Genomic DNA, 15,735 nt, shown 5'->3' with positions numbered 1-15,735 from the left:
GGGCGGGCCTGGTGGGGGTTATTGTGGGTCACTCTGACTAGGCTGAAGCTCCCACTGGTTTATGTGAGGGCCGAGAATGTGCTGGGCAGCACCAGGCTGGACTGCAACACCCATTGGTTCCAGTGGAAGTCAGGCTGAAAACAGAACCAACCCAGCAATTACAACCACCAGCTGGTCAGGGCGATGGACTGTGCCAGGACCTGTTCTTGCTAGTACATACAAGAATCTGGTCTGAGAACACCTCGGTCTGAGAACACCTCAGACAAAGTTTCTTTGGAGATCTCTCCATCAAAATGCTGGACTCAGAACCCTAACCAAGAAAAGAGAGAAGACAGAACAGGCCAATCAACCATCCCAGCTATATGTTTGCAGCGAAATACAGGGCAAACAGAGACTGTATGATGGACTATGTCAATCAGTGGATTCTTCAGTGACCTCATTGTGCTTGGAGTGGCAAGACTGGCAGCAATTCATAAATGTTGAACTATCAAAACCACTTGAGCAAGAACCTCAGAGCATGGCCCACATCCAGAACCTGGGGTAGAAAACTGGGTGGGGCTTCTTCCTTAATATCCCCCTTTAAACATGAAGGAAACAATATGGAAAAAATAGTCTTACCCACTTTCCCATAGCCCTTAAACCTTTTTACCCTAATTAACTATGTAAAGATTGTCCAAAATAAAAAAAAAAAAAAGAAAGAAAGAAAATGTATACAGGACTTAAAAGAAGGAAATACTTACTGAGGTATGGTGACACAGAAGGACAGTTTTCAAGTTCAACTTTTTTCACAGATGCTTCAGTAGTCAGAGTTTTTTGTTTCCCCAAAGCTTTGGCAATAGTGAAATCCACTGCTTTGGGAATCTCTTGAAAGGCACCCACGAAGTAGTTACTGGTGGCCCACCCAACCACCATGAGGCACAAGATGAAAAGCAGCAGCAATCTCAATCTGTAGGAAAGGTGGAAAGTCAAGTTGAAGCCCATGTTTTCCAGTACAGAGAAAGGAAGCTTCCAGTTCAACTTTTCCAATCTGGCTGCAAACTTGATGCCAACTGAGGGTGCAATGTTTGCCTTCCTTCAGCAGTTCTGCTCCAATGATCTCTAAAAGGCAATTACAAAAGACATGTTGCTTCAAACAGAAACATGAAATAATTCACTTTAGCACAAACTGAAAACCTATCCCTATCAAACTTTGACTAGCAGTAACGGCCATTTTCCCACCTCCAAGATCAGAAAAAGATGACTTCACAGGTAGAAGCTTCCAGTCACTGCCACATCACAGAAACTTCCTGTGTGTTATCATCCAGGCTGTCTGTCACCCAAGAATGAAAGTCATTTCCCAGATGCACAAAAACAAAGTAAAATTGGGCCCGGCGCGGTGGCACAGTGGTTAAAGGTCCTCTCCTTGCACGCCCGGGATCCCATATGGGCGCCAGTTCTAATCCCGGCAGCCCTGCTTCCCTTCCAGCTCCCTGCCTGTGGCCTGGGAGAGCAGTCGAGGACGGCCCAAAGCTTTGGGACTCTGCACCCGCGTGGGAGACCTGGAAGAGGCTCCTGGCTTTGGATCGGCATAGTATCAGCCTGTTGCGCTCACTTGGGGAGTGAATCATCGGACGGAAGATCTTCCTCTCTGTCTCTCCTCTCTGTATATCTGCCTTTCCAATGAAAAAATAATAAAAATAAATCTTTAAAAAAAAAAAACAAAGTAAAATTAAGTAAAAATCATTGTGTGTGGAAGAGGCATGATCAATGTCCCAAGAGTGAACTTGGTGAACCGTAAAACACCCCTTATACTTCTCTTTCCTTTTGTTCCTTTTGGGAATAGCTTGAAGAGAAGGTTAGCAAAATGTGAAACCTTTCATGGAAGTATATTTTGACCTAAAGAAAAGAAAAGGGAAGAGCTAAATGCTCTTGTTCTCCAAGAGCTAAAACGAACAGCCCTGGACAGCAGGAATTAATAAGACATTCTCCAAGAGACAATGCCACGGGCACATCTGAGCATTGGGAGAACAGTGGGAGGGTGTTGGAGAGGTCAAGAAAATCCCAACAAAAGAGATTGACAGTCTAAAGATAGGAGTAGCAAGTAGAACCTATTTATAATTTAAAACATTGAAATCTGATTACAGTTTATAATACTGTGGTACTTACTTATACAGTTTGATATTTATGTACAGTTTTACATATATAGTTTGTAATATAAACATTTTTAAAGGTTTATTTTTATTGGAAAGTCAGATACACAGAGAAGAGGAGAGATAGGAAGATCCTCTACCCGCTGACTCACTCCCCAAGCAGCTACAATGGCCGTAGCTGTGCCAATTCGAAGCCAGGAGCTTCTTCCAGGTCTCCCATGTGGTGCAGGGTCCCAAGGCTTTGGGCTGTCCTCCACTGCTTTCCCAGGCCACATTCAGGGAGCTGAATGGGAAGCAGGGCTGCCAGGATTAGAACTGGCACCCATATGGGATCCCGGCACATGCAATGTGAGGATTTTAGCCACTAGGTTACTGTGCCAGGCCCTGTAATATAAACATTTTATAGTGAAAAAAAAAGTTGCTTTTTAAATGAAAAAGCGGGGAGGTGTAACAAAGAACACCAAAACAATTTGGCAGCTCTCAAGAGTTTCAGCATCACTCACAAGTTCTATTTCAAAAATGTACTTCTAGGAGATGTAATGCAGTATACATCTCTACTTCCAAATCAAAGATGGACTCCCAATGGAACTGTTAACTACATCTTGACAATAGGATGCTGGACTCTGCCACTGTCCATACCTACAGCGTCAGGATACTCTTAAACAACAGAATGATAAACTTACGACTGCTTTGGAAGGAATATACTGTTGTTTTTGTTGGTTTGTTTGCTTTGCTTTTTTGATGTTTTTTTTTTTTTCATTTTATGACACAGTTTCATAGGCTCTGGGATTCCCCCAACTCCTCCCCAAACCCTCCCCCCCCCCCATATTGAATTCCTCCATACTGTTACAGTAGTACAGATCATAACCAGTCATGATTCCTTCATTGCGGGCATGGACCATGCAGAGAGTCCAGCATCTCATTGTCCAGATATATTCAACAGTTTCATTGGGAAACCATCCCTGGTCTGAAAGTAGAGCTGGCAGTGTATCATCCCCTCCAATGAAAAGTCACTACACAACTTCAACAACAATTTACAACACCATGAAGTTAATTAACATGGTATTGAGTGACCAATATGTTAGAGTATGCAAGTTCTTAACCACATCCTGTGACTACTTCATTGACATCTCGATTTTAGTTTATACACAACTGGCTGATATATACCTTAAAATGGCTATAGGGTACCATTCAGCTGTCTCATGTCTATTTTCATTTTTATATTTAGGAGCTTAGAGTATTCAAGCGTGATTTCTACAGAACTACACGAATTTTGGATAGTCCAAACAGGCTTATAACTCTAACAAGTCATATGTTAACAATTGGGGAGCAGAACAGTTTTAGGAGGGGTGTGCAGAGAAATCTTCAACTCCTTAGTGAGGAGTAACTTTGTGTCCTACCTAGTAAGGCATATGAGAGTCCAAGCTGTTTTCTGTCTGTTCTAACCTTTCCCCTTCCTTATTGGTCTCTGTCTATTTTATCTATTTTTGTTTCTTTTTTCTTTTTTTTTTTTCTTTGGTGGCTCTGGAGCAACCCTGATGGTCACTGCAAGAGAGGGTGGGGAGCCAAAGTTGGAACTAAGTTAGGATCAGAGAAAGTTTCTCTCCCTAGTCCCGAGGGGAGTTTACTGTTCTATTTCTTCAGACTGTTCTGGGCTCCTGGCTGTTGTTCCAATGTCATCAGATCCTGTGAGAAAGAATATGGGCTTCTTCCATTCCGTGTTGGAGATCCGAAAGGGAATGGTTGACCTTGGAGTTCTCGGCCTACGAAGGCACTCCAATTGCCTGAGGACTATACTATTGTAATAATATAGGGAATCTGTGGAAGAAAAGGATTTGGAGTGAGGAGGGAAATTCCCAGAGCCTATGGAGCTGTACTTTAAAATATATATATGTTTTTGAATTTATTTATTTTTACTACAAAGTCAGTTATACAGATAGGAGGAGAGATAGAGAGGATGATCTTCCGTCCGAAGATTCACTCCCCAAGTGAGTGCAATGGCCGATGCTATGCCGATCTGAAGCCAGGATCCAGGAACTTCTTCCAGGTCTCCCACATGGGTGCAAGGTCCCAAAGCACTGGGCCATTCTCGACTGCTTTCCAGGCCACAAGCAGGGAGCTGGATGGGAAGATGAGCTGCCAGGATTAGAACTGGTGCCCATATAGGATCCCGACGTGTTCAAGGCGAGGACTTTAGCCGCTAGGCCACCCCACCAGGTCCTATAAAATATATTTTTTTAAACACGTATTTTAGGTTAATTTGAAGGAAATCTAGAACACATTTCTCTCTAAGCTCAATGATACAAATCTCAATGGAGGTTATGTCCTTGGGTTAGACCACAGAAAAGAATGTTGACCCAAAATGCAATCCAACAGGATGGCCTATGTTGGACTCCTAGGAAGGGCTACTGGAAGTAGATGCTGATACAGTTAACACTAGCCATGAAGGAAAGCAATTTATTTGGGGATTTACTATGTATCATGCACTGATCTTAAGTCACTTCTATGAACTGATTTCTCATCTCTACCCTAACAGTGACTATCCTTGCCCAACACCCTGCATCTACCAGTAAGTGAAACAGCTAGGGTCTGAGCCTCAGGCAGCCAGCTCCACAATCTTCCCCAGGACACTTTCTCTTTACCTTCCGTGGTGCCTGGATACGCCCAGCATGATCCCCTAAACTGTGCAGGTTCCCTTTAGGAGGCTCCTGCTTTGTTGCATTCAAATGTCAACCTGTAGGTCTGGTCTCTTCCTTCAGGGTGACAGAGGCATCAGTTTCCGAGGACCATTCCCACCAGCTCTTATGGATTTAACACAAGAGACTTAAATGCTGATTTTTTAAAATAAATTTCTCTTGAATTCATATTGAGTCTAGCCCAATAGCCCAGTAACTAAATCCTCACCTTTCAAGTGCCAAGATCACAAGTGGGTATCAGTTCATGTCTAGACCACTCCATTTCCCATCCAGCTCTCTGCTTGTGGCCTGGGGAAGCAGTAGAGAACTGCCCAGGGCCTTAGAACCCTACACCTAGGTGGGAGACCCAGAAAAGGCTCCTTGGCTCTTGGCTTCAGATCAGCTCAGCTCCAGCTGTTGTAACCACTTAGGGAGTGAGCCAATGGACAGAAGATCTTTCTCTCTAGGTCTCTTTCTCTCTGTAAAACTGTCTTTCCAATAAAAATAAATCTTTAAAAAATGATACTGGGGACTTTGCTTTTCTACAAACAATTTAAGGAAGGACAAAGACCTTAACGAACACACATCCAGCTAGAGATTTCAAAACCGACACAATGAGAATGTGAATTACTATAGCCATTGGGGAAACCAGCATCAGAGTTCTTCAGAAATTTTCAAAACAGAATTCCCATTGATCCAGAAGTCCTACTACTGGGTTTATTTCCCAGGGAACTGAAATCAGTCGGCTGAAGCAGTTATCTGTACTCCTATATTTAATGCACCTCTATGCACAACAGCCAAGAAGTGAAAATAATCGAAGTGTCCATTTACTGAAGCACACATTAAGAAAATGTGTACCAATACACAGTGGAAGTCTGTTCAGTCATTAAAAAAAAAGATGAAATTTTGTCATTGGCAACAATGTGGTTGAAACTGGAGGTGATTATGTTAAGCGAAAGAAGACAAACATAAAACGGTACCTTATAATCTCACTTCTCACATGGGGAATCTAAAAAAGTTGATCTTACATGAGTAAAGAATAAAACAGTGGTTACTAGGGCTAGGGAAAGGGATGGCTCCAGCTCCTACACCCTCATGGAAAACCCAGAGGAAGCACCTGTCTCCTGGCTTTGGACTTACTTATATTAACATTTAAATAGTTTAGAGACCCTGCACTCTCACAACAGTTCCAGCGTTACTTCTTTTCTAACAAGATTTCCTTAAAGTACGAGGGGAAGAGCCAGCTATATGGCAGCAGGTTAAGGCATCCTCTGAGTACTGTTTCAAGATCAGATTACTCCACTTTAGATCCAGCCTGCTCATGTGCCTGGGAAATCAGCGGATGATCCAAGTACTGAGCCCCGGAACCCAAACAGGAGACCCAGTTGGAGTTCCTGGCTGGCTACTGGCATCAGTCTGGCCGACCTAGCTGATGAGGCCATTTGGAGAATGAACCATTAAACAGACAATTGTTCTCACCCTCTTTTCTCTCTCTGTTCTGTCTCTTCCATCACTCTGCCTTTCAAGTTAATACACACACACACACACACACACACACACATACATAAAGATTTATTTATTTTTATTGGAAAGGCAGATATACAGATTGGAGGATAGAGAGGAAGATCTTCCACCTGATGGTTCACTTCCCAAGTGACTGTGACGGCCAATACCATGCTGATCCAAAGCCAGGAGCCAGGAACCCTCTCCAGGTCTCTCACATGGGTATAGGGTCCCAGGGCTTTGGGCCATCTTCGACTGCTTTCCTAAGCTACAAGCAGGGAGCTGGATGGGAAGTTGAGCTTCTGGGATTAGAACTTGACCGGACAATGAGATGCTGGACTCTTTGCTTGGTATATGCTTACAATGAAGGAATCTCAACTAAACCTGAACTGTGGTTATGCAATGGGGGCAGGGGGAGGCACCCACCATGGGGGAGGGTTGGGAGAGGGGTGAGGGGAATCCCAGTGCCTATATTGAACTGTGTCACATAATACAATAAATATTAACAAAAAAAAAAAAAAAAAACTTTGGGCCATCCTCCACTGCTTTACCGGGCCACAAGCAGGGAGCTTGACAGGAAGTGGAACAGCCAGGACATGAACCAGCACCCATATGGGAGCCCAGGGGATGAAAGACAAGGTTTTAGCCACTATGCTATTGTACCAGGCCCTATATGATTTCTTTAAAAGAAAAGAAATATGTCTGCCTTTTACATGTGTAAGTCATTTAAACTAAAAAACTAATCTAATAGCCCAAACAAGAACATTTGAGCAACTAAGCAAATAATGCTGGCATTGTATAGTAATCTATAATTAAAATGAATATCCATGCGTCTGCACTGACATAAATCATCAAGGAAAAAAAAAAACATGAATGGGAATCAAAGGACAGTTTGGGCACCAGATGGTAGTATAGCACCTGCATCAAGTCCTGATTGCCCCACTTCCAATCCCGTTTCCAGCTAATGAGAAATAAGTACCTGAGAAATCAGCAGCAGATCAACCAAGTGCTTGGGCCCTTGACCCTTATAGAAGACAGAGCAGAAGATTCTGGTTCTTGACTTTAAATTGGCCACCTGGGTAGTGAACCAATGGTAGCAAGATTTATCTATGTTTCTATCATCTATCTATCTCCCCTCCCCGTGCTTTTATAATCTTTATCTTGTGTCTACTGCATCTCTCATTTTCCCAACTGCACATTACCTCCTTCTCCAACCCAGCTCATGCTGTACAAAATGCAACTTAAGGAAAGCCAATTGACTCGCTAACATGTTTATAACTTTCCTATCAACCTAAAATCAGTTTAATTAAAAAAAAAAAAAGTCAGGAGGTAGTATTGTGATGCATTAGGCCAACCTGTTATTTGCGGTACCTATATGCACTACTAGAATGCTGGGGAATGGAGTCCCAGCTACCTGTTTTCTCATTAGGTATTTTTGCTAATGCACTCAGGAGGCAGCAGAGGATTGTCCAAGTAGTTGGGTCCTTGCAACCCATGAGAGGCCAGATGGAGATCCAGGCTGCCGAGTTTGCCCCGGCCCAGCTGCAGCTATTGTGGGCATTTGAGAAGTAATCCGGAGATGGGAGATGTCTCTTTATCTCTGTCCCACTCTGTCAGTTGGCCTTTCAAACAAATAATAAAACTTTTAAAAACAGACAGAATATAATCCAAACAAATATGTGGCAGTAAATTAATTCTCAAAAAAATTACCTCTTGCTTTGTATACCTAATGCCTTATACCAGCCTGACACATAGCAGGTGTTCAGTTTGGTAAGTAATGAAAAGCTTTTTATTATCTACAATTCAAACACATTAGGAGCACCCCATAAAGATATGCCACTACTAAAAAGGGACGTGACAGGAAAAAGGGGGGAGGGATAAGGATTAGTAGAGAAAAAAATTAAATGGGCATTAAATTTCATTTAATAGGGATTTTTTTTTATTTTTCTATTTTTTATTATATTTTTGACAATCTTTACATAGTTAATTAGGGTACAGGAAAGTGGGTAAGACCATCATCTCCACATTGTTTCCTTCACGTATCTGAGGTAAAGGCTCACACTAAAACCAATTCCAATACTTTTCTCAGAACAGTGAGACTCAATGGTATTGTATTTTGGTCATGCTCACTTGCTCCTTCACACTGAGTATTCAAAGTGATGCTTCTCCTCCGAGACTCAAAAAAGCAGTTATACATGGCCAGTCCCATTTTCCAGGACCCCAAAGAGTACCCCTATGTGAGCAATACACCAGAGAGCAGCAGAATGCCAATACCTCAGATGGCCCTGGGATACCCATCTCACAGCAAGAATGTCAGGAAACAAAGAAGCAAATTGAGCTAGAAAACGATTGAAGTTGTCATGGATCATACATGTTGTGCAATGTCATTCATAATATCTGATGGGATGCTTAAAAAGAAGTTCTCCGTGTTATTCTCAGCCACTCATGAAAAGCTTGCAGTCAAGTAAGCAGGATTCACTTCCTACCACCATCAGGGACACATCAATGAGAAATTTGAGAAGTTCTGAAATAATAAAGAAAACAAGGACCCAGAAGACACAAAGAGCTAATTTCAAAATCTTGTCAGACTTATGAATACTTTTTGGACAAGTAATCTAAACTTTCTATTTATCGTTGATTTTAAAAAGCATTTCTCAAAGTGTGATCACAACAATGTCTTTATCAAATACAAAGAGAAGTGCACAAAAACTGTAAATTTGAAGGTCTCACTCCAGAATTAGTGGGTTCAAACAGCTGGGTCTACAACTTAGAAATATGGATTTGTGGGCCTGGCCCGATGGCGTAGTGGCTAAAGTCCTTGCCTTGCACGCCCGGGATCCCATATGGGCGCCAGTTCTAATCCCGGCAGCTCCACTTCCCATCCAGCTCCCTGCCTGTGGTCCGGGAAAGCAGTCGATGACGGCCCAAAGCTTTGGGACCCTGCACCCGCATGGGAGACCCAGAAGAGGCTCCTGGCTTTGGATCAGCATAGCATCAACTGTTGCGCTCACCTGGGGAGTGAATTGTTGGACGGAAGATCTTCCTCTCTGTCTCTCCTCTCTGTATATCCGCCTTTTCAATAAAAATAAATCTTTAAAAAAAAGAAATATGGATTTGTTAAGATTTTTTTTATTGGAAATTCAGATATACAGAGAGGAGGAGAAACAGAGAGAAAGATCCTCCATCCGTTGATTCACTCCCCAAGTGGCCTCAATGGTCAGAGCTGAGGCAATCTGAAGCCAGGAGCCTCTTCCGGGTCTCCCATGTGAGTGCAAGGGCCCAATGCTTTGGCCTGTCCTTGACTGCTACCCCAGGCCACAAGCAGGGAGCTGGATGAAAAATGGTGCAGCCAGGATTGGAACCAATACCCATATAGCACTAGGCTACCACACTGATCCTGAAATATGAAATTTTAACATACCCGCAAGGATAATTTTTAACTTGTTTTATGATATAGTTCCATAGACTTTGGGGTTACCAGTGGGTATTTTTTATAGTGATTAAAAGTTTGAGAATCATGCTCAGTGCATTAGCTTAGTAGCTAAAGTCCTTGCCTTGCATGCACAAGAATCCCATATGGGTTCTAATTCAGACGACCCCGCTTCCCATCCAGCTCCCTGCCTGTAGCTTTGGAAAGCAGCCGAGGATAGCCCAAAGCCTTAGAACCCTGCACCCATGTGAGAGATCTTGAAAAGGTTCCTGGTTTCAGATCAGTGTGGCTCTGGCCATAGTAGCTGCTTGGGGAATGAATCAAAGGACAGAAGATCTTCCTCTCTGTATCTCCTCCTCTTTATATCTAACTTGCCAATTAAAAAAAAAAAAACCAGTTTGAGAACCATTAAAATCATAGAATAGCATGTATCTTTTAGAAATCATCATTTTCCTTCTATTAAAAAATCAGTAAGATATATAGGTGCAGATATTTTGCACAGCAATGAAGACATCACCCAGGACCTCTGCATGCCGTTTCTAAGTACCTAGTTTGAGGTCCCAGCTCCACTTTGAACCGAGCTTCCTACTAACACAGAAGATGGGAAGAGCAATGATGGCTAACGTACTTCCGTCCTGCCACCAACCATACAAGACCAAGATTGAGTTCCAGGCCGCAGGTGGGCTTCATCCTGGCCCTTGGAGAATGAACCAGCAAACAGAACATCGATCTCTCTTTCTTGTATCTTTCAAGATTTATTATTTTTTTTTTAATGGAAGGTCAGAGAGAGAGGAGGAGAGACAACAATCTTCAATCCACTGGTTTACTCTCCAAGTGGCTGTAACAGCTGAACTGAGGAATTTAAAACCAGGAGCCAGGAGCTTCTTCCGGATCTCCCACATAGGTTCAGGGTCCCAAGGCTTTGGGCCATCCTAGACTGCTTTCCCAGGCCACATTCAGGGAGCTGGATGGGAAGAAGGGCTGCCAGGATTAGAACCGGCACCTGTTGCCGCCCTGTAGCAACACTAAAATGACGAGGAATCTCAAGGGCCTAGAAAAACGGGAACTGCCACTGCAATCGGCACACACAACAAATGAACACACGAACGCACAAATAAGCATTTTATGATCATGTTTGTTTTCTGATTAGATAATTACACAGTTTTTTTTTTTTTTAATATATTAAAGTAGACCCTTCACAGTAGCCTAGTAGCCAAAGTCCTCACCTTGAAAATGCTGCCAGGATCCCATATGGGCGCCAGTTCTAATCCCAGCAACCCTGTTTCCCATCCAGCTCCCTGCTTGTGGCCTGGGAAAGCAGTCGAGGATGGCCCAAAGCCTTGGGACCCTGTACCCACGTGGAAAACCTGGAAGATGCTCCTGGCTTCAGATTGCCTCAGCTCTGGCCATTGTAGCCACTTGGGGAGTGAACCATCGGGTGGAAGATCTTCCTCTCTGTCTCTTCTCCTCTCTGTATATCTGCCTTTCCAATAAAAATAAAACAAATCTCTTAAAAATATGTTAAAGTTTAAAAATGATGCATTTGTGGCAAAATTTGGGTGTAATGCTACAACACCCACATCTCACATGAGGGCCTGGGTTCAAGCTCCTGCTCCATGGAAGATCTCTACTTCTGTCTCTCTGCCTTTCAAATGAATACAACTAAACCTTAAAAATAAAAAGGGGGCTGATGTTGTGGTGCAGCAACTAAAGGTATCACATGTGGATGCTGGTTCTAGTCCCAGCTTCTTCACTTCTGATCCAGCTCCCTGTTAATGGCCTAAGAAAGCAAGCGATGACCCAAGTGCTTAGGCACCTGCCATCTACACAGGACACCTAAAAGCCCAAGCTCCTGGATTCCACCTGAGTCGGTCACTGTAGCTATCTGGGGAGTGAACCAACAGATGAAAGACTTTCCATCTCTAACTCTGACTTCCAAATAAAATAATATTTTTTTTAAATCACAAGAAGAAAAATCTCAGGCGCTGTCAGAAACTGAATCCTGTGCTCTTTGCTTGAAATATACATTTCTAGGCTCCATGTAGAAACATTTTTATTTGAAGGGAAAGACAGTAAGAAATCCATATTTTTAAATAGAACACAGATAATTTTGAGCAACACAACCAGACTTAAAAAAAAAAAAGTCATTATTCATCTACACCAAAGGAAAGGAGAAAGAGAAAGGAAGAAAGGGAGTCACCTCTGATCACTGAAAGAGCTTCAGAGGCTTGTGCTATGGCCCAGCAGCTTCAGCTTGCCACACCTGCATCCCATACGAAAGTGGAAGTTTCAGTCCTGGTTGCTCCCTTCCCAGCCAGCTTCACGCTAACAAACAGGCTGAGAGGCAGCAAGCCATGGTGCATGTGCTTCTCACTCTATCCCTTTTAAATAAATGCACATTTTAAAAACCATACTCAAACACATGGATAAACCCTCAAATCATTTCAATGCATCTCTGGATAAAACACAGATTATTTAACTCAGCTAAGATACATACCCAATACATACATGAAGTAGCATACAATATAGTAACATAGCCGATCTTGTTACCCTCCTACCCACATGCCCTCACATTATGTTGCCAAACATAAGTGCTCCTACACTTAGGCATTTCTCTCTTCCTTAAAAAAAGTTAATCATTTATCTTTAATGGAAAAGCAGATCTACAGAGAGAGACAGATCATTGCTCGCTGGTTCACTTCCCAAACGGCTGCAATGCCCTGAGTTGACCCAATCCGCAGCCAGAAGCCAGGAGGCTCCTCCAGGCCTCCCATGCATACGCAGGGTCCCAAGGTCCTGGGCCATCCTCCACTGCCTTCCCAGGACACAAGCATGTAACTGGATGGGAAGTGGGGCAGCCAAACACAAACCGGCATCCATATGGGTTGCCAGCACCTGCAAGGGGAGGATTGGCCCATCAAGCCACAGCAAGTCCCACAAATGCTGCTGCTCCCCCCACCCCATGGCATAAAATTTTTAATAAAATCCCACAGTATTTATTGGCTTCTGATAATAACGTAAGAGCAATCAAAACATTGAACAAGTGTTTCAGAATTAACAGAAAACACTGCATTGCCCTCTCAATAATTTCTCACTTCATTGGCCATTTCTAGTTGGAGACACTTTGTAGCAAACATTATCTCCTTTTAACATGATCAACTCAGTTTTCTTGACTTTTAGAATGAATCTTCTGCACCTCATGAATTCATCAAAGCCAATGATGCAGTCCTCTATTCGCATGATCACCTGCTCATACGGACACACCTGAAGGCAAGACCTATTTTGCAGGTATTTGCAGATGAGGTTGATGGGCTGCACACTTTTTAACAGGTGCTTTGTAACCTCATTAAAACTAAGGACCTTCTCTCTCAAAAATACAGGTCTAGGAAAGCGTTTTCAATTTCCTGGGAGTTATGAACTCCATAAAGATCATACTGGCTCTATTGATAAAATTCCGGAAACATAAATTCTAGCTAAACATTATCTCCACTCCTGAGGCCATTCCAGGATTTCCAGCCCAGCCCTTCCTTAAATCCCAAGTTTCCAACCCAGCTTGAATCCCATTCATCCTTAACTTACTTAGTTTTTTAAAAGATTTATATTGGGGGACTGGAACGGTGACCTAGCAGCTAAAGTCCTTTAAAGCTCCGGCATCCCATATGGGGGCCACTTCTAATCCCTGCTTGTGGCCTGGGAAAGAAGTGGAGGATGGCCCAAAGCCTTGGGTCCCTGCACCAACACGGGAGACCCGGATAGAACCCGGCTTCGGATTGGTGCAGCACCGGCCGTTGTGAATGTCACTTGGGAAGTGAATCATCAGAGGGAAGATATTGCTCTGTGTCTATCCTCCTTTCTCTCAATGTATATATGTTTATATATTTATCTGACTGATAAATGAATCTTTAAAAAAATTAAAAAAGACTTATTTGGTCAGCTAGTTCACTCCCCAAATACACCCCTCAGTTCGGGTTGGGCCAGCCCCAAACCAGGAACTTGGGTCCCCCACATGGATGGCAGAGACCCAGTACTTGGGCCATCCACTACTACCTCTCCAGCGAGATTAGCAGGGAGCTGGATAGGAACCCCAGAGTAGCTGGGACCAGCAACTCAGCCTCAAGAATATGAGAAGCAAAGGGTGTCCCACGTGGTGGCTTAACCTGTTGAGCCACAACGCCCACCCTTTCCTTTAAGGGTTTGAAAAAAAAAAAATCCTCCTTGTCTCAACCCCCAACCTACCAACTTCTTCCTTTTTCTCTCCTCAGCGGGTTGGAGTCCACCTGTGACCTGGCCGCCTCCAGATCCTTTTCCCTTATCCACTCCGGAACACTTTGCAGCTGGTGCACACCCACTGCGCTAATAGTTTTCTCTATTAAGCTACCACCCTCAAGGGCGTTTTCTCGGTCCATGTCCCCCAGGACTTTCCCCCTAAGGCCAAGAAGTAATACCTTTCGCTTAATAAAAGAATATCAAGAAACAGGACCAACAGACACTGGATGGCCTCAGGGGCCGACCAGGGGCATCTCTTTACCACAAGCTTTAAAATTCAAGTGACTAACCCTTTCGTTGAGCATTAGAACCCGCAGGTGTCTGCGCTGATACGTTTCCCACTAGTAGGTGTAACGCTGGGAAAGAAAGCTCCCAGGAGAAAGGGGCTTTTTCGGGGAGGGGTGATGCGCTCTGCTGGGGAGGCATTCGGGGGGCGACCTTGCGAAATAAGCCGTGACTCCTTCCCACCTGGCAGCATCTTGCCAGAGTCCCGGGGCTCCCAGCAGTGGCAGCACCGCGGTGGACGCCCGCACCTGAGCCGGTGCCTCCCTCCAGCCTCGGCCTCCGCAGGCCCCCGGCCCGGCCGCCGCTCCGGCTGTGCAGGACGGCGCCAGCACGACCAGGCCGCGCCAACCCCAGGCCGACCAGTCCCGGCCCACGACCCACCTCGGCCAGCCTGCCGGCGCTCCCCGATAAGACCTTGCGCATCCCAGGAACGTCGCTCCCCGGAGCCGGTGGAGCCGAGGCGGTGCGCGTACTCAACTCAGCCCAGACGCAGCGGCGGCGGCGATCGAACACCGCCGAGGGAAACCCGGTGTCTGTGTGAAGCGGCCCCGGAGACCGCCCCAGCCGCCGGGGAGGAGGCTCCGGACTGCGGGCTCCGCCTCCCGCTCCTCCGGGGCCGTCGGGGCGGGCCTGCCAGCTCTCCGTGGGCCTGGCTCCACCCCTGGCTGGGTAGACCCCAGGCGGGGCTGGAAGGTGCAGGGACCCTGGAGGGGGTGGGCTAGGTACTGGGCACTCCACAATAAGGGATCATCATTCACACAGAATGGGGTATCCAAGTTTATCAGCCAGGCAATACAAATCATAATAATGTGTAGAGCTACTATAGGAAAAGCTTAGAAAACCTAAGAGAACAAAGCATGCCATTCACCATTTAGGATGACTGCAAAGACAACTGTTAGCTGCCCCAACTAAAGCATCACGTATTCTCTCACTTGAGAAATTGCCTTAATCCGTTTGGTGGCAGTGTCTAAATAAAAGGTAGACTTGACCAATCCCCCCCCTCCCCACCGGCTCCTTTGACCACTTTTTAAATTAAGCTTTCTGTGGTAGTAAAGTCAGTCGAAAACTGCGTACAGCATTCGGTTCAACTGAGCACCACACCCAAAGGCGAAACAGCCATCAGAAGCTGCGTGTTTTGTTGAACATGTTTTATCACCCACCTTTCACAAGGCGACTTCCACCTGCCTAAACCCTGGAGAGGTCTGGTTGGCCACAAGTACCAGAGGTTCTCAATTATGGCAACTGTCACTGGCACCCACTGCTGCCAAAAGTGAGCCCGCGGAGCTCCAGTGGAATTTTCCCCTGGTGGAAAACAGCTTATTTGGGTCTATTTCAAGATTAGTGCCAATTTTGGTTGTTGACCATTTTGACCTGTGGGAGGCATTGTAGGAACTCACTTAAAAAGTAAGAGAAAGTTGCTTTGGGACCCTGCACCCGCGTGGGAGAC

General features: G+C 44.7%; 1 protein-coding gene across 1 annotated transcript in view; it reads right to left on the bottom strand.

Moving 5' to 3' along the window:
• B4GALT4 (beta-1,4-galactosyltransferase 4) overlaps positions 1 to 14,726 on the bottom strand; it is a 36,552-nt gene extending 21,826 nt beyond the window's left edge. The window contains exons 1-2 of the mRNA XM_040984198.1: positions 14,670 to 14,726; positions 741 to 1,098 (exon numbers count right to left, since the gene is read on the bottom strand). Of these exons, the coding sequence (XP_040840132.1) occupies positions 741 to 981 (241 nt within the window). The 5' untranslated portion in view covers positions 982 to 1,098; positions 14,670 to 14,726. The remainder of the gene's footprint in view (positions 1 to 740; positions 1,099 to 14,669) is intronic.
• Positions 14,727 to 15,735: the final 1,009 nt, after the last annotated feature.

The sequence above is a fragment of the Ochotona curzoniae genome, unplaced genomic scaffold (assembly GCF_017591425.1).
Source record: "Ochotona curzoniae isolate NIBS_2020 unplaced genomic scaffold, NIBS_Ocur_1.0 contig_4093, whole genome shotgun sequence".
Classification (NCBI taxonomy): Eukaryota; Metazoa; Chordata; class Mammalia; order Lagomorpha; family Ochotonidae; genus Ochotona; species Ochotona curzoniae.
This window is presented reverse-complemented; position numbering and strand designations above follow the sequence as displayed.